Below are 24,559 nucleotides of genomic sequence, written 5' to 3'. Positions count from 1 at the left end.
AAACAGTCTGTAAACACTAACAGGTATATTTGCAGTGCTGATGGAACAAAAGACTTTGGAATACTCGCATCAATGATGGGATGAGGGCGAGCAGTCTAGGAGGCGTCAGAGAACTACCATCACTCTCAGACAAGTAGACTCACAGGAAGATGCGCAGACCCTTTATCCGCCTGTGAATCTTCACAGCATGTTGTAGTATATGTCCATGACAGAGTAAGACGGCGTCGGTGTTGGTCGTGTTAGAGTCCAAGGCCGGGGACCCACGGCGGCATCCCCCCCTAGGCTAGGCCAGGCCAGGGTCCAGCTTACCAGCGCCGACCTCGTCCCTGCCTGTGCTCAACTCTTGCCAATTGACAACGTCGTCAGCATGCAGTCGCTCCCTTTCGCTCCCACCATGAAGCCGACACGATGAACTCGTCGCGCGCATTCACGAGGACCACCCAGAACACGTTCCGCAAGCCGCTCGATTTCCTCAGCAATCTGTCGCGCGGCCCCGTGCACCTCCCCAAGGACAAAAAAAGAAAGGACAGCAACGCCCGCCGCCGCAACAACAGCGCCAGCTCCATTGACGACACCGACCACTCCGACGTTGAGTTCTACGCCCAAATGGAGACGTCGAGGCGCAGCCACTCGGCGCAAAACTCGCAGGACCTGCAGCCTCCTGTGCCCCTCATAGACATCAGCAGCCGCAGCAACAGCCCGTACCCGCGCAATCGAAGCGCCGCCCAGAGCGAGGACGAGGACGACGACTTCGAGCCCGCCAGCAGCATCCGCCCCTTGGTCAGCGACGATGTCGGCAGAGGAAGCCACGTATTTCGCGGCTTCTGGCAAAGGGGCGGCCCTGGAGCCTTCCTTTTTGGCACGTGGATAGGCTGGCAGATCTGGGTTGGAATCCTCATCTTCTTTGTCGGCGGTAGCACGTTTGGCCTGCTCCTCATGAACCGCTTCATCATGCTGACGGGCGTCTACAAGTAAGGCGAGATGCAGCATACGTGGCCGGCACACGCTAATCCACGCAGATTCCCGTTTCCCCTCACGCAATCCTACGGACAGCTCATAATCACCCATTGCCTCCTCATACTCGCCTCGAGCCTCCTGCGCTTTTGCGGCAGCCCTCTGCACTTCGTCGGCTTCGGCGCTGCTGTGCCCCCATCGCAGCCAGCCGCACCACAAGGAGGAGCATACAGAGGTGGCAGGAAACCCGGCATATCTGCCTTTGCTCGCTGGCTCTCCAATGGCGCCGGTGGCATTGCAGGCGGTGGTCTGTTTGAGTTTGACTTGCAGACCGCCAAGCAGGTGTTCCCGCTCGCTGTAGTCTTTGTGGCCAGAGTCCTTCTCAGCAACTACTCGTTTGCGTACGCTGCCTCTCCATCCATCGCTGGCTTCAGCGCTAACACGCACTAGATACGCGCCACTTCCAACCTACCAACTCGCTCGTATCGGCATCACCCCGCTCGCCATCATCTTTGCCTGTGTCTTGCAAAAGGAAAATGTCACTGGCAGCACCCTCTCGGCCGCACTTATCGCCACCCTCAACCTCTTCTTCGCTTCATACCGCTCCGACGTTCGTGTGACGTGGGAGTCCGTCGTTGCCGGTGTATTCTCCTCCATCTTCGTCGCCCTATATCCCATCATGCTTTTGCGGACATACCGTGCCATGGTAGCAAGTCTTGTGCCTTCTGGAGATGTCCTCACAGGATACCCTTCGGGCTCGGAAGAGTATGGCAACCGAGAAGAGACGCGTGCCTTTTATCGCCTGCTCCACTATCTTTCGGTTGTCTCCCTCATGGTTCTCACCCCCATTGTCATCATCTCTGGCGAGGTCCCGCACGTTTACCACAACATCCCCTTCCTTGACGTTCAGTTCTTCTGGGCTATGATGTTGTTTGGTGGCCTGGGCTCATGGGCCGTTTTCTTCGGCACACTACTACTCGTCAAGACGACATCTCCATTGTCGACGACTTTTGTTGCCGTCCCCAGGAGTGCCTTTCAACTTGTCGCCATCTCCGCCTTCAAGAGTCCTGCCCCGACTTGGATCGGCGTGATTCTCTGCTGGATCAGCAGTCTGTGGTTCCTGGTTGCAAGGAGAGATGAAGGCCGTAGTCGAAATAGGCTGAGGCTGGAGGGGCGGTAGAGAGATTATCTTTCTCGCAGGTTTTCTTGTGTCTTATTCATTTTGAGCCTGGCATTTAAGACTGCTTCTTCTTCTTCTTCTTTTTTAGCTCCCCCAAAATATAGAAATATGAGATGTTGAAATTTATGTTTTTCCCCTTTTGATTACTTGATGTAGAATTTTTTTGATACCAATGAATATACATATTCTGATTTTGCTGACCCTCTTTTCATTTTACTACTGCCTGGTTGATGTGTTGCTGAGTTGATGTCGGTACGATGGTATAATCCAACGTCCTTGCTCATGGCATGTTGTCTTCTTGATTGTTTTATGAGTGACTTCGACGTGCCGACGCAGCGGCTTTCACAGCGCAGTAGATGATTCGCGTTTAATATCCGTGTTGCTGTCAGGATTATAGAATTGGAGTACTGTATATTTGAGGGAAGTGTATACTGATGATGTATTGGTAACCTGGAGGAATGAATAAACGAATCGTTATGCTCTTGTCTCTTCTTTTCACCTGATTACTTATAGTAGGGTATAATACCCTGTAGTTGCCTCCTGTGGCCTGGAATAAACCCTAACTACCTAGTGAGAGGTGATAGGAGCCTGTTCAACTTTGTCAATGTATTATCAGAAGCGATACCCAAGTTTGATTCGCAAAAAAACAGAAAATCATAACTACCTATAGAGAAGTTCGACTAAGGCTGATCAAAGTTAAGGATATATATATTAATAAAGTGAAACTGGTAGAAAAACAAAACGCATAACCTGCAGACAAACCATGTAGTTACCAAGTCCCTATGCCTAAGGGGGGATCCCTAACCCGAACACCAACTCACGGTCTCGCAAATACTTTGACCTTGACTCTACATGGAATAATCTAGAACCCCACCCCCTTTATGCCAATGTATTCACTCTCCGCGAACACATGCGAGATTACAAGGCGCACCATCATTGTGCTCTCCCGTGTGTGCCCCCATTGGTTGATTAGGATTATTTTTACTAACAATATCTTTATCATAGCGGACTCGGATCCAAAAGGTGCCGTGACAATGAGCGCTTTTTCTGTTGCTCTTTATGTAGTTTGGGTAGATCTTTTAAAAAAACCATCTTAGTTAATTTTTTTTTAAAAAAAAAGAAGAAGAAAAGGACTGAAGAAGGGGGGGGAGGGATACAGTGGGTAAGGAGCTAAATTAACGTACACAGTCAACATTTTGGTGTTTTGCGCTGTCGCATTCATTTAGATAGTCAGGTGGTGGGGTGCCAGGGGTGTTAGGATTGAAGTATTTCCAACCACTGGCACACGCCCAGCTGTCTGCTAACGCCGGGACGAAAAATATCGCTGCTGCGGAGAATAGCATCGATTGGATTTTCATCGTGTAAATATAGGGATATGAGATAAGGCAGGTGTATTTGTGTGTGTGTGTGTGTAAAAAGATCAAGTCGCGCCGCTGCTTTTAAAAGAGGCGGGGGGGACAAGTGTGTTATTATCCGGAATACTATTATGATCTTCGTAGTGAGGCCAAGGGATATTTATGTAGTAAGAAAGAAGGCAAATCTGTACTTTAGGCTATGTGAGTGCGGGTGGTTTTCATATCAATTATGTAACGTGCATTACAGATATGACATACCTAGAATCAAAGTTTGGATCGCGAAGAGGTTGGTGTAGTAAGCGCTAGATAGAGTTTAAGAAAGATATTTTGGAATAAAGTGTGTGTAGGACCGAATGTCGGGGCCGTAGGAGCACACAGGTATTGAGAAAGAACAGGCACAGATGTGGGATGGGGTGTATTGTTATAGCCAGGCTCCCTTGATCAAGGCAGGGAGGAGTAGTTGTGTTTCAAGGATGCATGGCTTTGTATTATTCGTGACGTATTTTGGCAGATAGGAGCAAAATACATCCTGAGCGTTTCTCACAAGGCCCTGACGGAGACTATATACTCCATGCACGGTTCTGTAGCGGCTCCAGCCCGAGGGGTCTGCGACAGGTCTCCGATGCTCATTGCCCTCTAAAGTATCATAATAGACTCCTATAGTCAATTCATTGCTTTTCACTAGAATCCAGTGACCAATCGCAACACACTATCACCGCGTTCAGCTACCCTTTCACCCTCTACATGGAGTAAGTCTAGAGAGGGTATAACAGCCCACCTCCATGTTAGTCCTAGTCGAAACTTAAAAAAACTTGTCGCAGGGTAATAAATAAGCCCCCTATTATATAATACCCGTGCCACGCGCCCAACTGTCCGACCATTGGTGTGCTAGACTGAAACACCCGAACGCAATTATCACGTGCTTTTACTCGAACGTAGTATATAAGTACCTCTGATTGCTTGTATAGCTCAGTAGTGATCTGTCTTGTGAAATACTAGTACTGGTACTACTAATGTCTTCTGTTTCTGTCTATACAATGTGCTAGAATACCCTAACCGCTATCATACTAACTGGAGGTTAGTGTGTGGCGCGAGTAGGGGCAGGATTTAAATTGTATCACCAAAAGCTGTTAACCCCTAATGACGAAGGAATATCATACAAGATAGTGGTAAGGTGCTGGAAGCAAGGGAGTGCTATACTAAGCGCAATAACGAGTGTACCAGAGTCGTACAGACGAGGTTTTCAAAAGTCATTACTAGTGTCAGCATGTCAGCTTAGATATTAGCCCAACGGTTTCTTGGCAACTAGCCAAGATTTTGGTGAGCTGTTATGAAAATGTTGACATACTCATGTATAAAAGGTTTTAGTGTTAAGATAGCTTCTCGTACTCATACTAATATCTCGACGCGTACTGTAACTATTGCACTAAAATCTACTTTTTGGAGGCAAATCCACGACCTGGATTAGCGCGAATGCTTACTAGTGTTGTAACACGGATGATCGTCGTTATTTATAGCAGAGCTTACTAGTGAGAATCCAAATTAAACGTGTACTGCTTTAAACTCCTTCTAGAGTATCTTCAAGATGATTGGCGAACCGGTTGTATATGTGGGTAAGATGTCGTATGATAGGCAGTTGTTTAGAACGCACGCTATACTTGCTTTAGATAATGGAAGAGTTGCGCTAATATAGGTAGTGACGTTACTGTTGTCTTCTATTGTGTACTTTACTAAGTTGTGAAAACTGCTGCGTTAAAACGTCCGAATCACTCATAGAACAAATAAATGATAGTACTAGACATGCTAGGGCTAACTTAGCCAAGTGATTAAAATGAACTGAGCGATGCAGCATCGCAATCACATAATGCCATCTGGTATGTAGTGGAAGGAAAAGAGTAAAGACCTATCTTTTTATATATAGGTAGCTAAAACTCCTCATGTATATAGCTTCCGTTAACCAAGTCAATATAGGCAGAGTCCACTGCATCAATAATTGAGCGAATCGTACAAAAGCGGAATCATATAGACGAGCAAATACACATTACATAATCATACTATTCAAAACTTGCCATGGTGCGCTAAACTTTTTCTTCCTCACTTCGCACGTGCATTCAATCCGTGCTGTGACACTGCTCATTCGTCGTCATCTGAACGCCCGTGTAAACCAGATGATCTTGATTGATGAAGCCAACCGCCTTGTTGCGGATACAGTCCGGGGCCTCCTGGCCAAAGCAGCGGAAGGTGGTCTCGGGAGACTGTGTGCCGGTGATGAGTTTGGTGTCTTGCTCGTAGATTTCCGTGAGAGTATGCTGAAAGCCCAGAGGTTCGAAGGGCAGATTGGGTATGCCATCAATGCCGTGCGTCAGGCGCAGTAGGTCGCCAAGCTGCGTGTCGCTGGCGCCAGATAGGTGGTCGGTGAAGGCGGCGTAGGCTGGGTTGCCGATGCGCAGCGCGCCCATGGTGTATGCGGCGGCGACAGGCACGTCGTTGGCTTTCAAATCTGTGTATGCCATGCTGGCCAGGCCGCCGCCTAGACTGTGGCCTACGATAATGGTTGAGTAGCTGGGCTGTTGATCACGCAGCTCGCTCAGTGCAGCGACTAACTCGCCCTTCACGGACCGCCACGCTTTAAGCACCCCGCCGTGCACTTGGCACCCTGAACACCCGGGGACGTCGTCGAATGGCTTGAAGAAGAAGTTGAAGTCTGTGCCGAAATCTTGGATCGAGGCGGATCCTGGAAAGGATACAATAAGTTCTTGGGCTGCGTCGTCCTGGAATATCGCGACTTGCGTGTCGGTGACCGTGTTACTGATTTTGCGGACGAGGCGCGACTTGAATGGCGGGCTTTTGCAGGTTCCAAGGCCATAGATAAACGTCGCCATGGAGGCGGCGGCGAACCGGGTGTAGCGCTGGAGAACGGGGTAGAGGTCTGGGTTGACTTTTGTTCCGGGTGGTCAGTGGGGAAAAAAAGAGGTTTGCGTGTATGGGATGTCTTTTTTTGGCGTTCCTGACTTACTGAGTTCCCGAGGTCTTGCCTGGCGGTCCACGAGCTTGGAGGATGGGGCGGGCGCAGCCTGGGCTATGGGTGCTGCTAGAGCAGCGAGAACAAAACGAGTGACTTTCATGATGGGCGTGAGTAGGGAAAACAAGAACAGAGAGAGTGGTGTAGTTGGCGATCTAGATACGGTGCTGACACGATCATGGGAGCACCCGTGTAATTATACTCGAGTATCACACCCCTTTCGTCCGCCTGTTATACCATTTGGGCGTGAAGGCAGCCGATCAATCAAAAACACGTCGATCATGCCATAGCAACCTGCATGTGCCGAGTCCATTGTCTGGACTGCAAGTTGCCAAGCATGGTATTCGGCATGGCTTAGTAGGCACGAAGTGTGACATTGAATCCAAAGGTAACGCTCTAAAAGAAGGGTCCATGGGGACGGAAGTGAACGGATAAGGCCAGTAAAACCCTTAAACTTCGGAGTTATGCTTTTTGCGCATTAGCGGAAAGGCAGTCCACAGTGCTCTTCTTTTTTCGGTGGAGACCGATTCCGTAAACGCCACAATGTTCGTTGTGTAACATGCTTGTGCTTGCATCTGTATGGACCAGGTCTGAGGTACGGTGACATCCACCATGACCAGACAAAATGGATTATGTGGGGGATCGCCCCAGGCTCTACAATTCAGTAACCCCACCTTGGAAGCATATAAGCGTTACCTTTCGCACCTGTGTTTCGCTATCAGCTGTCAGTGTCTAAAAAAGGGACCTGGTTTTGTTGGAGTTTTGTGCAAGCAGAGGAATGCTGGATATGCTCGGCCGAAGTCGCTATGCTGTTCACAACACGAACCCGACTTTCGCTGTATGCGGAGTCAAAGGCTGATTGACTCATGGCGCTAACTGACTCGTTGTTCCTGTTCGATATATCAAGAGATTCTCCATGTGAAGGAACTTTTTCTGTTGCACCTCGCGTAATGTGCTTTGAAGGCTGGCCGACTCGGCTTGTTCGTTTTCCACAACTCGTATCGACAATAGTGCCCGTAGTAGTTCCAAGCGATGGCGCAATGACCTTGGATGACATAGTGGATGTCGATCACCGTCTTTTTTTGGGAGTGGAACTTTTGATCAAGCGAGTGCACCATGGAAGCCTAGCATTTGACCTTGTTGCGCTGCATTGAGTCAATGCAATGATTTGGTTTTTGATTTTTACTTGAACGCGTGAGTGCTGCATTTCCAACTGAAGTACACCAGACCAAGGCTCGGTCTTGGTCAAGTAGCCGGTCTTGTGAAAATGACGACGTTGGTTAAATTAAACCTCGTATAGTTGTGCCCAAGAGCGATGATTGCAGCAACAAGTGGATCTTGCCAACGTAGGCAGTTTGCTAGCTTTGTCAAATGGAGAGAGTGCAGGAGATAGAGTGAGAAACGCAGCTCGAGGCCTGAGGATGAAGATGATGCGGATGCTAGATCTCGTGATAGCGTGACACGCCTGACGCGTGCTCCCACGTGGAAAAAGGTGGGGCGTGGTGCCCGGGCAACACACGCCAAGCTTCTTCTGGCGTCAACACGAGGGGCTTGTTCGACACCAGCCATGTCCACCGCGACCCCACACGGCTGCCTGAAGATATTCAAAAGTATTGCAGCCTAGGACAGTCCATGTCCGGCAGCCCTCGCAAACACCGTGCGCCTTTTCGACCAGTCGACACCCTCTCTACCGCCCAGAAGCCCGTCTTCAAAGCCCCTACCACCCCCGGCACTGCATACGTTTCCGACGACAGCGACATCCCCCGCGAGCAGTCGGCCTCTCTCCTCGGCGATTCAAGCACGCTTTTTGACGACATTGAGAGCCCTCCAAGCTTCAAACAGCAGCGGGAAAGTCTTCAGACAAGGCTGAAGATGGTGCGAGAACGAGAGCCTCCAAGGCCGCCGCCACCCCGGGATGGGGCAGTGCCTGCTCCGAAGCCTCTACAAGAGCTCAAGAATTCAACACCGCAGTTTGGGGAGACCAGTCCGATACGGAACCCCCTCAAGAAAGACCGGAGCGAACAGTTTGCTCACCTCTTCAACAAGCCCAAGCAAGGCCAGATGCGACCCGAACATAGCCAGTCGACCAAACTTCCGTCACAGTATTCGGCACCACCAAGAGCCTCCCAGAGCTCAAGTTCTAGCATGGATACTCTCAGTCGCCCGTTCAAGGTCCCGTCTTCACAAACCGGACCACGCTATAGCACCGCATCTACCTCTTCCAATGGTTCCGACGTCTTTGAGATCCCTGCTTCGCAGTTCCAGCCGCGATCATCTCAAGTCGGCCCCGTGCCTATTGCAAAGCCTTACAATCCCCCATCAAAAACGACTCATGCACCGCCGCGACCGATATACTCGTCCATGGGCCATGCTGATGACTTCCGGCCAGTGAACAAAGGCACACATAACCCGCTGCAGCAAGCGCGCCAGACAGTCATCTTGGATGATGAAGATGACTTTGATCCGGATGAGGCTATTCGGCGTGAAGGAAGCCGTTTCGGTGAACCCGACATGTACGCGTATGTCGATTCTGGTGCAGCAAGCGAAAACATCAAAGCACTGTTAGAAGGAGCATTTGATGAAGAAAACGAGAAGATCCCGAGGACGCGTCTTCGTAAGAAGAAGAAGCAACAAGAGGATGACGCCGGTACGTGGAATCAATGCCCTTTCAAGCATTCATATCACTAACCTAGCCAGGTAAATCCCTTGCCGACCGACTTCAAGCACTCGCAGTCAAAGAAGAAGAAGAAGCCAAAGCCGAACCCGAACCCGAAGAGGAAGAAGAAGATGATGGAACAGTCGAAGGCCTCAAGGTCAAGCTTCTGCCTCATCAAGTTGACGGTGTGGCATGGATGATTGAGAAGGAAACAGGCAATCACAACAAAAAGGCCAAGCTTCCCAAAGGTGGTATACTTGCAGACGATATGGGTCTGGGAAAGACCGTGCAGTCCATTGCTCTTTTCCTCTCAAATCCACGACCAGAGAAGGGGGTTGAGCCAGAGAACAAGAAGAACAAGATCTCCGACTCCACAGGCAAAGGCACTCTCGTCGTCGCTCCACTCGCATTGATCAAGCAGTGGGAATCCGAAATCAACAGCAAGGTCACCAAATCGCATGCACTCAAGGTCCTGGTCCACCATGGCCCGAACCGTACAAAGTCGGCCGATAAACTCAAGCAGTACGACGTCGTCATCACCACATATCAAGTCCTCGCTTCCGAGCACGCGTCTTGTGGAGATGGCCCAGACGGCCTTAAGAAGGGCTGTTTTGCTGTAAACTGGTACCGCACCATGCTGGATGAGGCACATACTATCAAGAATCGCAACGCAAAGATGACCAAGGCTTGCTACGAAATAAGCTCCCATTATCGCTGGTGCCTGACTGGCACACCAATGCAGAACAACATCGATGAGTTGCAAAGCTTGATCAGATTCCTCCGCATCCAACCCTATTGCGATATGTCGTCTTGGAAAGATTCCATAGCAGGCCCTATGAAGAGTGGCCGTGGTAACCTAGCGATGAAGCGTCTTCAAGTCTTCTTGAGAGCCTTCATGAAACGCCGTACCAAAGACGTATTGCGCAAGGAAGGTGCACTCAACTTTGGCGGAAAGCCGAAGGACGGCGAAGAAAAGCCAGCCTTTAATATCGTTGCGCGCAATGTCGAAAATGTCATAGGCGAGTTCACGGCAAAAGAGCGACTGTTTTACGACCGTCTGCGAGATCGTACACAAGCCCGCCTTGACGAGATGATGGGCGGTGAGAAGCAGGATTATATCGGAGCGTTGGTGTTGCTTCTCCGGTTGCGACAAGCATGTGATCATCCTAACCTTACGAGGAGCAATGTCAAGGATGACAAAGACGCCTTAACCACAGGATCAAGATCAAATGCTGCAGCAGGCCTTCAGACGCCGCGAAAACCCAGTGCCAAAGACGATGCTGATGACCTTGCAGACTTGCTTGGTGGACTTAGCGTTGCGACCAAGCGCTGCGATATCTGCCAGAATGCACTTCATAGGGAAAACACTGCTGCCGGTGGAGTACGCTGCATTGAATGTGAAGAGGACTTGAACATGTCTACAAAGAAAGACAAGAAAAAGCATCGCAAGCATAGACACAAGGATGGTAAAACCAAGAAGAAGCATCGCCGACCGAAACCAGTCGTAGAGTCTGACGAAGAAGAAGAGGAAGAAGACGAGGAAGAGGAGGAGAAAAAGCCAAAAGCTGCAGCGAAATCAGCTCGCAACCGTCGTGTTGTAGTTGATAGTGACGATGATGACGAAGAAGAGGGCGAGTGGCTTGTCCCCGAAGACCAACGTGAGGTTGAGGATCTAGGCAAGGCCGGTGGAACCGACGATGAGAACGCTGAAGGTGGTGGTGATACGCTGGCATCTGTCGATTCCGAGGCATCAGAGAGTGCAGATGAGAGTAAAAGCAATCTGGATTCTTTCATCGTCCACGACACTGACAGCGAAGATGAAGCACCTGTCTCTCGCAAGAAGCTGGTAAAGAAACCACAAAAGGTTATTCAAGTCGATTCCGATGAAGAAGAGACGCAGAGTGAGGGCGAGAGCGAGAGCGGTTCAGACGAATCGGGGTCCAACTCAGACGAAGACGATGATGCATCAGATTCTGAAACGTCCGAGGACTCTGGTAGTACATCCGATTTGACACCCTCCACAAAAATCCGACAGCTCTTGGCCATTCTAGAGAAAGAGACCGACGAGCACAAGGTCATTGTCTTCTCTCAATTCACATCGATGCTTGACCTGATCGAGCCCTTTCTCAAGCGCGCTGGGTACAACTTTACGCGCTACGACGGCAGCATGCGCAACGATCTCCGCGAAGCAAGTCTTCATAGACTACGAGAGGACAAGCGTACACGTGTCTTGCTATGTAGTTTGAAATGCGGTAGTCTCGGTCTCAACCTTACGGTCGCAAGTCGTGTAGTCATCATGGAGCCTTTCTGGAACCCAGTACGTATCTTCTTTTCCCTCCTATTCTCTTCTATACTAATTTTTTCATAGTTCGTTGAAGAACAAGCAATTGATCGTGTTCACCGCCTCAATCAAACCGTCGACGTAACAGTCTACCGTCTCAGCATCCACAACTCTGTCGAAGAGCGCATTCTCGAACTGCAAGAAGCGAAGCGCAAACTCGCCAATGCGGCCATCGAGGGCGGCAAGGCTATCAAGAATCTCACTATGAAGGACATGATGGCGCTGTTCAGTCGTGAAAGCGAATACGATCGCAGACACGATGACGATGCTCAGGAAGCGGTCATGTACGGACGCACAAAGGTGCTGAATGCTGATGAGCATGGAGACGAGGAGATTGTGATGAGGAAGGCGAGAAAAGCAGGTAGTTTGGGATTCAAACGGACCGAGAGGAGAGAAGAGGCCGGCGCTTACGGGCGGCGTTGAGCACGCTGAGGTCTCAAGCTATCTTGGTGTTGCGGTTGCATAATGGGCGTTGGTGTAGAACGGACTTGCAGTATTCTTGGTTTTTCTCTTCTGATGTTGAATACATCTGGAAGACTAGGGCTCTATGATAATGAATGAAACGCATGTTGATGTTCAGACAACGTTCAAATCAAAGATGTTGTGTTTGATTCTTGCATCACATGGGCAATGGGGTTTCTGCGTCCTCAAACTATCGAAAGGTCGAAGATTAAGCCTAGAATGATGAATGTTCTGACGGGATATTGGAATTTTCAGATAGTTGAAACCTGAACACATAACGTGTACCAGCGCATCTCCAACCCGTAGTGAATCACATGATCACAAGCTGGAAATAGCAGGTGGTACAAAGAGGAAGAATAGTGAAGTTGCGGCCTCAGTGTGCGCAATCGAGCGCGGATCATCTGTATCCTTCAATCATTTCAAGCTGCCGTCGGGCTCGTCAGTGTTGAGAACCCCCAGTAAGTGCAGCTGCAATACATATAGTACACAAAAGTACACAATCCATGGCCCGCTTATTTGCCGCCGACCCTCTTGTTCTTGAGCTTGATTGTCTCTCCGTTGACAAAGATACCCTTGCCCTTATAAGGCTCCGGTCTCCTCCAATTCCGAATTTCTGCTGCAAACTGCATGACGACCTCTTTCTCCGGCCCCTCTAATAGCAAACGTGTGGGTTGCGGTGTGCTTGCGGTAACGCCTTTGGGTATGCCGAGCTCGACTGGGTGCGAGTATCCAACCTTCAAATTGATAAACTTTTGGCCGGGATATTCCGATTTGACCGTGGTCGCGCTGTCTTCAACCGAAGCACGGAATCCGACTCCGACGAAGCGCAGAATGGCGCTGTGGCCTTCGCTGACACCGAGAATGTGGTTTTGGAGGTATGCGCGCGTGGTGCCTGTTCCCCCAATTAGCAAATGAGGCGCTTTAAGATATGCGGTATCTGTACCCCACATGGCTTTTTGCTTCGCATCCGTTGTGTCCTCAATGGTGAGAGTGGGACCATTTGGGTTCGCATCTTGATCGATATGCACGTATGAAGGAATGTCCATTGAGAGTTCACCGAGTGGTCCTTTGACGTGTACGGTCGACATTGATTGCACGCGTGATCCCTTGTCTCTTCCTGAAGGCGCAATCACCTTGAATGTGACACCCTGGGGTATTGAAAGCGGTGCAGATCCAATCTTCGATTGACATGGTGTCGTGCTAGTAAATGTCCTTTGCGGTGTTTTGGAGAACGCGGGCAGCAAAAATGCCGGTATCGATTCGGGCGATTGAATTGGTGCCTTTACAAGGCTTCGCGCGCATCGCTGTCGTACTGGGGCGAACATCTTGGATTGATGCTGACTATGTCTTCCGCGAGAATTTCGGGAATCCGTATGTCGACGCTGACTCATCCGATCTCGTGATAGCGCGTCATTGGCGGGTCTGATTGGCCGGCCCATCAGCACCTTCCTCGTCCGACTGTCAACACCACAAATCTCGTTTTTGTTGTGATGCAATGAGAAAATGCTTTACATCACGGCATTGAGCTTTGACACTTGAACACCAGTTCTGTGGCCTCAATTCGGGCCAATCTGCTTGCTCTCTGCTAACAACTCGTCTTTTACTTCAGATTTGCTCTCACCCAGACATTGCAGGAAGCTGCGATGCTCCAAGCCACCGAAAACCGCATCTCCTTTAGTCTCTTACTACACCGCTTGATATCGGGGCCTGCATCACGGATTATGGTGGTATATCTCGTCCTTCGCCTTTTTCTTTCCTCCAACTACTCTCCACTCACATGCTCTTGCTCTCCTTCATTCTCAATCTGTGCCGGCATATCGATGGCCCTGACCATCCGCCAGCAGGCCATATACATGGATATTCGGAACAACATTGGCATTGCAAATGCCGTCATCTTTGGCCTTTTCTTCATCCCCAAAGCCCTTTCTCAATATCATTCCCCAGCAGCAGACGCAGCCACCACAATCGATGTCACCTCACTTTTCCAACACACAACATCCAGGAACCAGAAGGTGATAACACAAGCTGTTGACATTGTCATTTCTATGCAGACGGCACCTACATGCACGCAAATGGCTGCTTCGCACTTGATGAACGAATGCCGACTATTGGAGCATGCACCGGACTTTGCCCGAGTTCGCCCTGAGGCATATCTGGATAACGTCAAGACTGAATATGCAGCAAAGTTGGCTGTTTGCGAGCTACTCAGCGCTCAGCCAGTCAATTCAGCGGCGCCACCACATTGTGATGTCCTGATTCCTGCGGCACGGCATTGCGGTAAAAGCGGCAGCTGGTGGCATGCTCAAGCCGTGGTGTCCAGTGACAAACAGTGCTATCCTACGTTTAAAGAACGCCAATACATACAATGCCTCAAAAGCCTTCAATCTACACCGCAATACTGGACATCGTTCAGCAACGCCCGTCAGAACGCAGTTGTCATGTGTCAGGCAAGCAGAGACGCCATTGAGCGAGAGAACCATCTCGAAGTCTTCAAAAATCTAACCCAAGTTCTCGGTGGTGTCATTACGAACATGCAAAAGACGAATGAGGAATACGAGTCTTTGATCCGGCAGCAGAGGCGGCATTCTGAGGAAGTCCGAGACACTCACCAGCAACTCAACGAAGAGCTGCAAGCAGTCCGAGCAAAGGCCGTTTCAACAGTCGAAGCCATGGACAGCAAGTTCCACACTTTCATGGAATCGTCAATTTCGGATTTCATAACAGCGCTGGGTACTAGTCAGAGCAAAGAGATGGACAAGATACGTGAGAGGATGCAGGAATTCTCACAAGACTTGATAGTGGAAAGCTCTCAGCTCGCAAAATACTTTTCTGATCAGCTTCAGCAGTACCATGAGCGCACTCTGGCTAACCTTCAAGTCAACCACGAGGCACAAGTGCACAGTTACACTGTCCTGTCAGGCTACATGGCCACTGCACAGAAGACGATGAACACGACAAACGATGTGGCCGATCGCTCTCTTTCCAAGGTGGACAGCATTGCCCAGCGACTGGATCTCTTTGAATCTCAAACAGAGCACATTGCCGAGGGCTTCGCGTTTCTAAGTGCCATCCCCGCACTTTTCAGACTGATTGTGCGAAGATTCGTGGCCACGATTGGCACCGCATTCATCTTTGCCATCCTATGCAGACTTAACACAAGGCTTGCCACATACACTGCCGGCGCATGCAGTTCCGCCTTCCTGCTGCACACAAGCGGCGTCTTCGACTGGCTTGCAGCAATCCCTTCCAGCATCACCAACATGCAGTCTCAAAGCCCGCTCGCTATTCTCATCACCATGTCCTCATGGAACAAAGGCACTGGCCTCGTTCTTCTGCTGTGGCTGGCCGCATACCCCGTCTGCCGCTTGAACATATACCTCGGGACCCTTGTGACCACAGCGGCGAGACGGCTGCTAGCGCACCTGTGGCTGAGCGAGTACACCAACGATGGCGGCACGGGATACCTGCCCAGCATCGAAGTTCCTGCGATAACCCAGCGCAAAGACGAAAAGCATACCAGTTACCGGCAGCTTCACAACTAGCTGCTCGATATTTCCCATTGGTTTGCTGCTCCCTCCAGCTATCTTTGAAAGAAGCAACCTTGCTAACATGCGTGCAGATAGATATTCTCAAAGTACCATTTGATCGACCATTCATACTACATAGTAATATGCGCATGCACAGCTTCTAGCGATATACAAACGATATATTTTAGGCGTAGACAGGGGGTGGGAATCTTACCTTGATATCAATATAGCAATGAGGCGCGTCGAGTGAGGTGGGATATTACGACAAAAGTCCTTTTTATTTTCACCAATGGCTTCATGGAATGGAATGGGCTTCTGCAGGAGTCTCTCGAGTATTTGTTTTCCACCACTACGGTCTTGACAGGTGGAAGGCAAAAAAAGGGGGATAGGATGGTTAAACGTTTTCTTTACATGCATATTCGGATATTCACATTTTATGTATCTAGGCTTTATATGATAATTTTTGCCCTTGTAGATTCTGCAAGTAGTTCAAGGATGCCATGATAAGCCAGTATATTGCATATTATGGAGAGAATCTCGCTCAATCCGAATCATCAGGCAACTCTTGTATGCGGCCAGAGCGATATGCTTGCTCGACGGGATTCTGCACGTTGACGACGCCGGTGGCTTTGAGTCTGGGTTTTGCGTTAGCAGCTATGTGGGGGGAAAAGAGCACCCGCCCCTGATACCGGGCAGATAGGAAAAGAAAGAAGACGTACCTTTCAAACAAAACAAACAAGCGCTCAGCCTCTCTCTCCTTCTCCTCCTGCGTCATGGGCTCCATGTGCACGTGCTCCTCCTTGTCGAGGCGCTGTCCCGTAATGGGGTTTATGGGAATGCCGTCATTTGCATTTTCATGCGCATGCGCCTTGATGACGTCGTCGGGCATCTGAATGTTATTCGACATGAGGTAACCCGATGCAAAGCCGTAACCAACGTTATGCACAAAAGTCGCGGGGTCCTTGTGCGACAGCTCGAAGAGCATGGAGGAGATGGAGCCGCGCAGGGTGGCGGTGTTTGCAGAGGTGGAGAGGTTGAGCAGGCGCGAGGGCAGCGTGTCTGATTTGCCGAGGGGCTCGTCGCGTTCCTCGGGGGTGGGCAGGATCATTTTCTGCATGGCGGTTTGGACGGCGTCGGGCGCGATTTCGTATATGCTGCGGAGGAGCGTGACGACGGGGGTGATGGTGTCGTCGAGGTCTTTGTCGGGGTATGCGACGATGGCTTTGTCGAGGATCTTGACCAGGTGCTCGGCGTTGCGTTTGGGGTCTGCCGCTGGGAACGTGGCTTGCTTGCCCTCTGCGCTTTCGAGATGGAGATGCAGAAGCGCGTTGACGAGTTCGCGGGCGGGCGCCGCGAGGGGTGGCTGCGTGATGCCTCGCTGGACGAGGATCTTGAAGACGTTGGGGATCGACTTTGTGAAGTGCGGGTTGAGGTCTTGGTGGAAGTGGATAATGTTGAAGACGAGCTTGAGCGTCTCGGCGAGCGCCATGATGTCCATGGGTTGTGTGTGTCCTTGGGAGGGCTTGCTCGCGTCTGTCGAGTAGCGCTGGGCATGTCGTTGTATGGCGGCGTTGATGCTGTCTGCTAGTTGGTTCTCGCGCACGAGCTGGGTGTAGTCGAGATTCGCATCGTAAGTCATGAGAAAGAGGACGCGCGCGGCGAGGAATTCGTCGTCGACGCTGTCGCTCTGTGCGCGCAAGTCAGCATGAGGCTGTGAGGATGTTAGGGAATCGATATCTCTCTTGCCTTTAGCTTCTCTGCTGCATGGGGGCCATGGCCTAGGTCGACGAGCATCTGGCGGGTCTTGGGCTGGAGCAGCAGCGCGTTGGCTATGCAGCGCAGGGCCTCTTGTGAGGCCGGGGTGGTGGCGCCGTGGAACGCATATCGTCCCAATGTTTGGAGGCCCTATGCGGGTCAGTATACTGTTTGCGACGGACCAGACGAGCGGTGGAGGCGTACATGGTGGGTGAATATGGGGTCGGCGTTGTCGACTGAGCGCCCATATACCTTGAGCTGCTCGAGCAGGCCCCGCCGTTCTATTCAAGCAGTGAGTAGCTGGCCCAGGCGTGTGGCGTGGAGAGGTGTACGCTCAACTGAGAGTTTGTTTGCGTCGAGCTCGGCCTGCAGGTCGGAGAGGATGCGAGTGACGTCGTCGAGCTTGGCTGCGGGTGGGTTACTTAGCAACGTCCAGGTTGGTCGAATGGCTACGCACCCTTTCCTGACCTTTGCGACAACATGGCGGCTGGGACGCGGGGTTGTGTTTATGTTTTCCCAGCAGCGGGACGGCCGAGGGGTATAATAGTATTGCTGCTGGCGCTCTGGCTTGCGGAAGCCCCACCAAGTAGAGACGTCCATGGCATGCTACCACCTAGGGCCCCAGTCTCGTGCTCGTCGAGGCCGGGCCGATGCAGTGCTGGTGCTGGTGCTGGTCCTGTTTCAGCCTGTGGCGGTTGGCCGTCGGTATGTGTGTGTGTGTGTATGTATATGTATGCACATGCATTCCTGGCCAGCCCCAGCTGCTGCGTGTAAGCGCCATGGCAGCGCGGCAGAGGCCCGCCTCGCAGGTGTGTAAGCTCGCGACGGCCGCCCATGCGCGCACCAGCCGAGAGCATCATGGCATGCATACAGACACAGCGCAGGGGGCGGCGGCTGGCTCCAGAGTCCGTCTCGCGGTGAATAGGCGGGTGTGGCATGGCGGTTTGGCACGGGCGGCACTTTACGCGGGCGCGTCCCGCTAAACGCGTCGCCAACGCCAGCCTTGCCTTTGCATGTCTCGGGGCCGGGGTCGTCGATCGTACATCCACCTCGCGTTGCCGTTGCCTTTTGCTAACTCTCTTCTTGCGCGCGCACGGCGAGGCCATGCCCGGACCGCTTCTGCCTCTTGTCTTCCGTCTTCCCTGCCCGTCGATTCCAGCGTAGCCATGGTCCTGTCCAAATTCGAGGCCCTCTCTGTTCGCCCGCCCACACCACCCAAGGACCTCCAAGACACGGGCGCCGACGAGACGCTCGAGTTTCTCCAGGACCCGTTTGGAGAGAAGAAGCCGGTCCCCCCCCGGCTCAAGGCCGCAAAGGTCCCCAACACGCCCGAACAGTCGCCCTCGTCCGACATCGACATCCCCTCGAGCGCGGCGAGCACCAGGAAGCGGGTCAACTTCGAGCTGCACACATCATGCAACCCCATAGGCAGCAAGGCCATTGCGCAGTCCTGGACCCCCACGCGTAGCTCGCCCCTCCGCCCGCTCCCCCAGACCCGCCTCACCAAGCCGCTCAAGTCAATCCTCAAGCCCTCCGACGGCACGCCTACGCCTCCGCCCGCCGACGACGCGGCCGCCGCCCACAGGTTCAGGTCCTTTGCCGAGATGCTCGAGTCGATCGTGAAGCTGCTTGCCTCGTCGGAGCGCTCGTCGCGCATGGACGCCTACAACTCGCTGCACAGGACCATGCAGGCGTACGACAAGATCCCCGACGACCAGGCCTTGAAGCAGAAGATGTCGCTGTTGACCCAATTCATACGGCGCGATATCCAGGCCCCCAGCATGACGGGAACAGGCCTCGACTCGCAACTCATTAGCCAGGCCATGAAGCTGCTCATGGCCCTGTTCCGCATTCCAGACCTCATCCCCGCCATGGACGACGACTTTTGCTCTTTCATTGTGGACCGCATTATCCGCTTGGCTAGCGACAGCTCCACCCCAAAGACGGTTGTCAACACGTTCCTTGCTGTGCTCATGCAGCAAAACTTCCGCCCAAAGATCATAACAGTAGCCCGCGTGGAGAAGGCGCTGGAAGCACTCGACACCATTCACGAACGCGTCTCAGGCAATGCTGTGCAGGCCTACCGCATACGCATATACCGCAAGTTTATCCACCAACGGCCAGACGTCATGATCAAGCACACTGAGCGATGGTTTACCTACACTCTCAAAGCCTTGGTGTCAACGCAGAAAGACATCAGCCAGAGTGCTCTCGATACCACCGTATCCGCCGCAAAATCCATTGGCCACGACCGGAACGTGGCGAGATCTATACTGGCTGTGCTGAACCGAGTGAAGAGCGATGGCGTCACAATTGCTGGCATTTTCACAAAGGAGCTGGGTCGGATGCTGGGGGGTGAGAACGCTGTTTTGGTGCCACAGATCTGGGCCGCCGTCACTGGCCTCCTCAAAGATTCACTAAACAGTGAAATGTTCACCGCTCTCAAGGAGTGGCTCGGGGTTCTACAGTCGTGCATCTCGTCCGAGAAAGAGCAGGTCAGGATTCACTCCAATGTTGCTTTCTGCTTCCTTCTCTATTCGGTCCATCCAAGTCCCAACACTACCGAGGCGTGGTCAAAAATGTTCCTGAGCATCTCACTGCATGCGCTGCAGCGAAGCGCCTCTGCGAAGAAGCCAGAACGAGCCCCAATTTCCTCTGGCTACTTTACGCTACTGTACTACGCGCTTCGCCCTACAGCGTCCTTTGCACAGCTCGACCGATATTGGACCGAGTTTGTGGCATCCCTCTGGAACCCGCTGATACACGCGGCACCTGCACAACATGCCCTCCCTGCATGCCGCCTAGTGTCTGCACTCTTGGACGGTTCTAGGAAGCCTTGGGACGAATACCGAGCACTGGATCTTCGGCTACAGTACATGATTCAACGTGGAGAGTTGCCTCTGGTCGACCCAAGATGGGTTCGAAAGTCAATTGGCTTGGTCCTTCAGTTTGTAGAAACTCTCTTGGATGCCACTCTGTTGACCGAAACCAAGGAGCCCGAAGACGAGCCAGTCAAGGCTATGTGGCTTGCACTCATCAACTCTTTAGTCGAAGCTAGCAGCAAGGAGATTATGGCCTCTACAGAGACCAAGGATGCCATGGCGCAGATCATCAACCTGTTGCGCCGAATCTGGGATAGACATACTGCAAAATTAGCTGTGCCGCAGAACAAGGAAGACCTATGGGCAGACAAGTTTTGCTTCCTAATAGAAACAGTCGTGCAGAAGATGGGCGCCTTTCAGTTTGCGGACAAGAGTCTCACTCGCAACGACAAGAACGAATTTGAGGTAGCGTCAACCCCGTCACACCGGTCACGAACTCATGGTACACGGACATCGCCACTTCTCTATTTGGTGGACCTTTTGGTTACTCAATCAGAAGGAAAATTGGCGGATCCGGTTCGACTCCGCATCATTGAAGTCATCATTAAGCCATGCTTTGCAGCGCAAAACACCCGACTGAGTAAGCTGGAACTTCTCCGGGACTGTGCTGCAACTGTCGGTGGCTCACTCAAGGGCGTGGTATCTTCGAGCTTCTGGGTTCAGATCTCGGCTTTGCTCAACTCAACGCTGCTTGAGTCAGGCGCTGCATCCAACGAACGCACTGCCCGTCCGCTTGGAAAAGAGTATGAGACTGTCGTGGAAATCCTGACCTTGGGTGCCGATTCATTGGTAGACAAACCATATGGCCATCAGATTTTGTCGACTTTTATCGACACAGCCCGTCGGGAAGCTGGAGAGGGTGCACTCATTCTGGGCGTTATTGAGAAAGTTTCCGAATGCGTCCTGAAGCGCATGTCAGACGAAGAAAAGGCTTCTTGTCTAGCATATGCCAGCATCCTGCTCCGCAATCTCCCAAAACAGATGAGCCGGAAATTACTGGATCAAGGTCGACAAGATCTTTGGCCGTCCAACACACCCACTGCACGCAACTCAGATTTCGATCCCTATGTTCATCTCTATGGTGCCGTGGCCGATGTGGGTGCAGCTGCATACCGGGATCTCGACAAGGACGACGTCGAGTCAACAAAAGAATTCATCTCTGCTTTAACAACATCTATCCAGCACTGTCCAACTTCTCACCTTGCCGTCTATTTGCGAAAAACTCAAGACTTGATTCAGGTTTGGGTTGAAGATGCCGAGGAAAAGATGCAGAGCAGAGACGAACCCCTGAAGAGCTTACACCGTGAGGTGGTCCAACTATGGCAAGAAGTGAGCAAGGCCATTGAACGGTTACCGCAACAGGACGGCCAAGCTCTACTTCACCTGGAGACCTTGCTCACTGCAGGCTTTGTCAGTAGGCGCCGAAGCATCGTCAACATCTCGATAGAGACCTGGAACAAGACGTTTGGAAAACAGGACAGTCTACAGTATCCCCCCAACCTCGAACAAGCTTTGCGTCGCTTGCGTAACAGTGTGGAACTCTCCCTACCCTCACTGGAAGTCCGAAAAGAGGATGCGGTAAGCACCCATGCCAAATAGGACTTTCCTAATCTAATACTGCCACAGAAGCACCAGCTTTCATTCTACGATTCTGACACCAGCGCCGACGATGTCAAACGGCAGTTCAAGAGTCCACGAGCAAAAGGTTCACCTTTCAAGATTTCAAAATCGACACGACGGTCAAAGTCCAGATCTCCTGCGGTCCCGACTCCAACATCCAGAAGGGTCTCTTCAAGGAACACACCCAAGGTTCGCTTACGACATGACAACTCACAGATTCAGTTCGAACCTATCGTGTCGTCACCGTCAAATCCATTCAATCAAGAGTCTCAAGTTTTGACAGAGCGCCAAAAGGAGATGATTGATCGCCAGAGGCTCGCATCGGGCCTATTCGCCAATATGGGTGCGCGCTCACCTCGACCCGAAGATGTACCCTCACCCATGGAGATGGATTCGGATGCCTTGACTGCGGACGACTTGCCGGGACATGCTGCTCGGGCAACCCCTCTTAGGGCTCTTGCAGCTATGGGACCGATGGACGCGTATCTTGGATCTTCTCCTACCCCCCACACTCGCAAAAGCACTCAAAATATTGTTAGTGATGATACTGATCTGGCCACACCGACTGCTGTACGGACCATTCAATACGCTCCAGACAATGGTCCAGGTTCTTCGCCACCTCGCTTCGAGAAAGACATGAGGCTAGAGACCGATGGAAACGATAGCGACGCTCCTATAGGGTCTAGCTTTGAATATGGACAACCAGGAAGCAACTATTCCATGTCCTTTGACGAAGGAACCACCATTGACGAGGAGGCTCTACTGGAAGCGGTCGCACATCATGAAAACCCACAGGCAGACGCACATCTCGCCTCAGACACCATAATGTCCGAGTTGCCCAGCTCAACCATAGACCTGGAACTGACCGCTCAAATCGATGCTGAGATGCATTCCTACGATGATCCAGCAACAGAAAGAACAGAAGAACCAGCATCTGAATCACAAAACGATTTTGTAGACGCTATTTCTCAACAGCAGTCTGTGGAAGATGCCGGCCAAGCAGGCATTTATGCAGAGGAAGAAACACGGACGCCGACTCGCGCTTCTACTCGTCGCGCTTCTCGCAGAAGCTCTCAGGCTGCCGCAAGCAGTGCAAGCAGAGTGGATGATTCTTTCACCGTGCTGCCTTCGGAAGAGACGCCCAACTCGCTCCGTCGCTCTACCCGCCACTCCACTGGCATTCCTCCCCTCCCACCAAGCGTAAAGAAACCCAGGCACACTCCTGGAAAGAAAGAGAGTAAAGCCAAGAATACCACTGCAGATGATCAGGAAAAAGCCAAAGCAGATACGCAGGAGACGAACTCGCAAACTGAAGATGCAACACCGGCAAACAACGCACCTGTGCCCGATAACATTGTTATCGCCGCCTCCCCGACACCTAAGAAGTCACGGGGAAAGAAGCGCAAATCAAGGAGCAGCGGTGTCGCGTCTGAGCCCAGTGCCACGGTCCCTGACAGCAGTCGCAAGCTCAACTTGCGTCGAGCTCACTCGACACTCAATCAAGTTGAAAACTCGCAGGACGTAGTTATGGACGACACGCCAGCCCCGAAGCGAGCAAAGCAGAACAACCACCAAGACGTCAGCGAAGCCAAAGAGACTTCGCCCCCCAGCCAGACAAAGCGCCTGAGCCACATCCAAGTGTCTCCACGTCCACGATCCCGCTCCTCCACCACCAAGAGCTCGCCCACACCCGCCAACGCCATCAATCCCGCTCCTCAATATGCTGCCACAGACAACACCGCCACACTAGTACACCCGTCCTCACCCGAACCCGAGCCCAAGCATGAATCCCAGCCACCATCCCAAACACATCTCCACACGCCCTCGCGCTCCTTCGCCGAACGCGTCATCCTCACACCCCGCAGCATCATCAACCAGCTCCGCAGCCTCAAAGATTACATTTTTAGCACCCCGCAGCTGGTGTTTAGCAGGGAGGAAGAGCGCGAAGTTAGTGATGCCGTGTTTCATATTCAGAGGGGCGTGTTTGCGGCGGGATTGAAGGTGCGTGAGGGGGGGCAAGAACATGAAGAACAGCAGCAGCAGCAGCAATAGTAGCGATAGTAATGTATTAGTTGTAAGTTGGTTGGTTGTGTCCAATTGGATTAGATTGGATTGAATAGGAGGGTAATGATACGTTGTATACAGAGCGAGCGAGACAAAAAAAGGAACGAAAAGAGTTAGATCCCAAGTTTTTTTTTTTTCAAAAAAAATGAGATTTTTGTACGTACGTACATGATTGTGTGTGTGTTTTTTTTTAAAAAAAAATAGGATATCCACAAAAGAAGAAGAAAAAAAGGGAAAAAGGGGAAAAAGAGAAAAAGGAAGGATATAATGCCGACTTGCATGGGGGCAATTGCGACTTGGGGGGGGGGGGGGGGGAGGGCGGGGAATTTACACATACACAAGTAAAGTAAGTAGTACAGACCCCTAGTCTTGTACATGGTGCGAAATCCCATGTATGTACCGATGAGTAGTATGTGTGTGTGTGTGTGTGCATGTATGTCAACTATCACCTCTGTATGTATATATATGGACCTTGTAGAGGATCAATGCTATATCTTGTGTATTACTCACGGATAGACTTGGACTTGTGCATGCGTATGTGTTTGTGTGATGAAGTTTTTTTTTTTTTTTTTTTTTTTTTTTTTTGGTTTTTCGGCGTGCGATATTCAAGGCGTCTGTTCTCTGCGTGTGCAGATGGATGGATGGATGGATGGATGGATGGATGTAGACATGAGTGGTGCAATAGAGACGTCAGGAGGCGTGCGGATTTGAGCGTGAGGGAATAGAATAGAGAAGAAGAAG

At 51.5% G+C, this 24,559-nt stretch overlaps 8 protein-coding genes across 8 annotated transcripts; 4 read left to right on the top strand and 4 right to left on the bottom strand.

Annotated features, from left to right (window-relative positions):
• The first annotated feature begins 365 nt into the window (after positions 1 to 365).
• SETTUDRAFT_162315 (uncharacterized protein) lies at positions 366 to 2,227 on the top strand. The gene is made up of 3 exons (XM_008022598.1): positions 366 to 971; positions 1,020 to 1,355; positions 1,405 to 2,227. The coding sequence occupies exons 1-3, from the start codon at positions 409 to 411 to the stop codon at positions 2,132 to 2,134; spliced, it is 1,629 nt and encodes a 542-aa protein (XP_008020789.1). The 5' UTR covers positions 366 to 408; the 3' UTR covers positions 2,135 to 2,227.
• Positions 2,228 to 5,600: 3,373 nt separating this feature from the next.
• Positions 5,601 to 6,614, bottom strand: SETTUDRAFT_30203 (uncharacterized protein; the record flags this gene model as incomplete). The annotated part of the gene is made up of 2 exons (XM_008022016.1): positions 5,601 to 6,427; positions 6,506 to 6,614. 2 exons carry the CDS (start codon positions 6,612 to 6,614, stop codon positions 5,601 to 5,603), a joined length of 936 nt encoding a protein of 311 aa, XP_008020207.1.
• Positions 6,615 to 7,229: 615 nt separating this feature from the next.
• On the bottom strand, positions 7,230 to 7,568 carry SETTUDRAFT_30202 (uncharacterized protein; the record flags this gene model as incomplete). Its single annotated transcript, XM_008022015.1, has 1 exon — positions 7,230 to 7,568. One exon carries the CDS (start codon positions 7,566 to 7,568, stop codon positions 7,230 to 7,232), a length of 339 nt encoding a protein of 112 aa, XP_008020206.1.
• Positions 7,569 to 8,143: 575 nt separating this feature from the next.
• Positions 8,144 to 12,019, top strand: SETTUDRAFT_170510 (uncharacterized protein; the record flags this gene model as incomplete). The annotated part of the gene is made up of 3 exons (XM_008022597.1): positions 8,144 to 9,158; positions 9,209 to 11,484; positions 11,536 to 12,019. 3 exons carry the CDS (start codon positions 8,144 to 8,146, stop codon positions 11,929 to 11,931), a joined length of 3,687 nt encoding a protein of 1,228 aa, XP_008020788.1. The 3' UTR covers positions 11,932 to 12,019.
• Positions 12,020 to 12,205: 186 nt separating this feature from the next.
• SETTUDRAFT_133433 (uncharacterized protein) lies at positions 12,206 to 13,295 on the bottom strand (the record flags this gene model as incomplete). The annotated part of the gene is made up of 2 exons (XM_008022596.1): positions 12,206 to 12,862; positions 12,914 to 13,295. 2 exons carry the CDS (start codon positions 13,293 to 13,295, stop codon positions 12,483 to 12,485), a joined length of 762 nt encoding a protein of 253 aa, XP_008020787.1. The 3' UTR covers positions 12,206 to 12,482.
• A 747-nt stretch (positions 13,296 to 14,042) lies between these two features.
• On the top strand, positions 14,043 to 15,512 carry SETTUDRAFT_152736 (uncharacterized protein; the record flags this gene model as incomplete). Its single annotated transcript, XM_008022595.1, has 1 exon — positions 14,043 to 15,512. One exon carries the CDS (start codon positions 14,043 to 14,045, stop codon positions 15,510 to 15,512), a length of 1,470 nt encoding a protein of 489 aa, XP_008020786.1.
• Positions 15,513 to 15,897: 385 nt separating this feature from the next.
• On the bottom strand, positions 15,898 to 17,750 carry SETTUDRAFT_133431 (uncharacterized protein). Its single transcript, XM_008022594.1, has 6 exons — positions 17,710 to 17,750; positions 17,585 to 17,659; positions 17,457 to 17,533; positions 17,244 to 17,402; positions 16,217 to 17,184; positions 15,898 to 16,132 (listed from the first exon to the last, which is right to left on the bottom strand). Exons 1-6 carry the CDS (start codon positions 17,732 to 17,734, stop codon positions 16,039 to 16,041), a joined length of 1,398 nt encoding a protein of 465 aa, XP_008020785.1. The 5' UTR covers positions 17,735 to 17,750; the 3' UTR covers positions 15,898 to 16,038.
• A 668-nt stretch (positions 17,751 to 18,418) lies between these two features.
• On the top strand, positions 18,419 to 23,806 carry SETTUDRAFT_133430 (uncharacterized protein; the record flags this gene model as incomplete). The annotated part of the gene is made up of 2 exons (XM_008022593.1): positions 18,419 to 21,712; positions 21,761 to 23,806. The coding sequence occupies 2 exons, from the start codon at positions 18,419 to 18,421 to the stop codon at positions 23,804 to 23,806; spliced, it is 5,340 nt and encodes a 1,779-aa protein (XP_008020784.1).
• Between the last annotated feature and the right edge of the window lie 753 nt (positions 23,807 to 24,559).

This window comes from Exserohilum turcica (genome assembly GCF_000359705.1).
Source record: "Exserohilum turcica Et28A unplaced genomic scaffold SETTUscaffold_1, whole genome shotgun sequence".
Classification (NCBI taxonomy): Eukaryota; Fungi; Ascomycota; class Dothideomycetes; order Pleosporales; family Pleosporaceae; genus Exserohilum; species Exserohilum turcicum.
The sequence above is the reverse complement of the archived record's forward strand: the minus strand, read 5'-3'. Positions and strand labels throughout refer to the sequence as shown.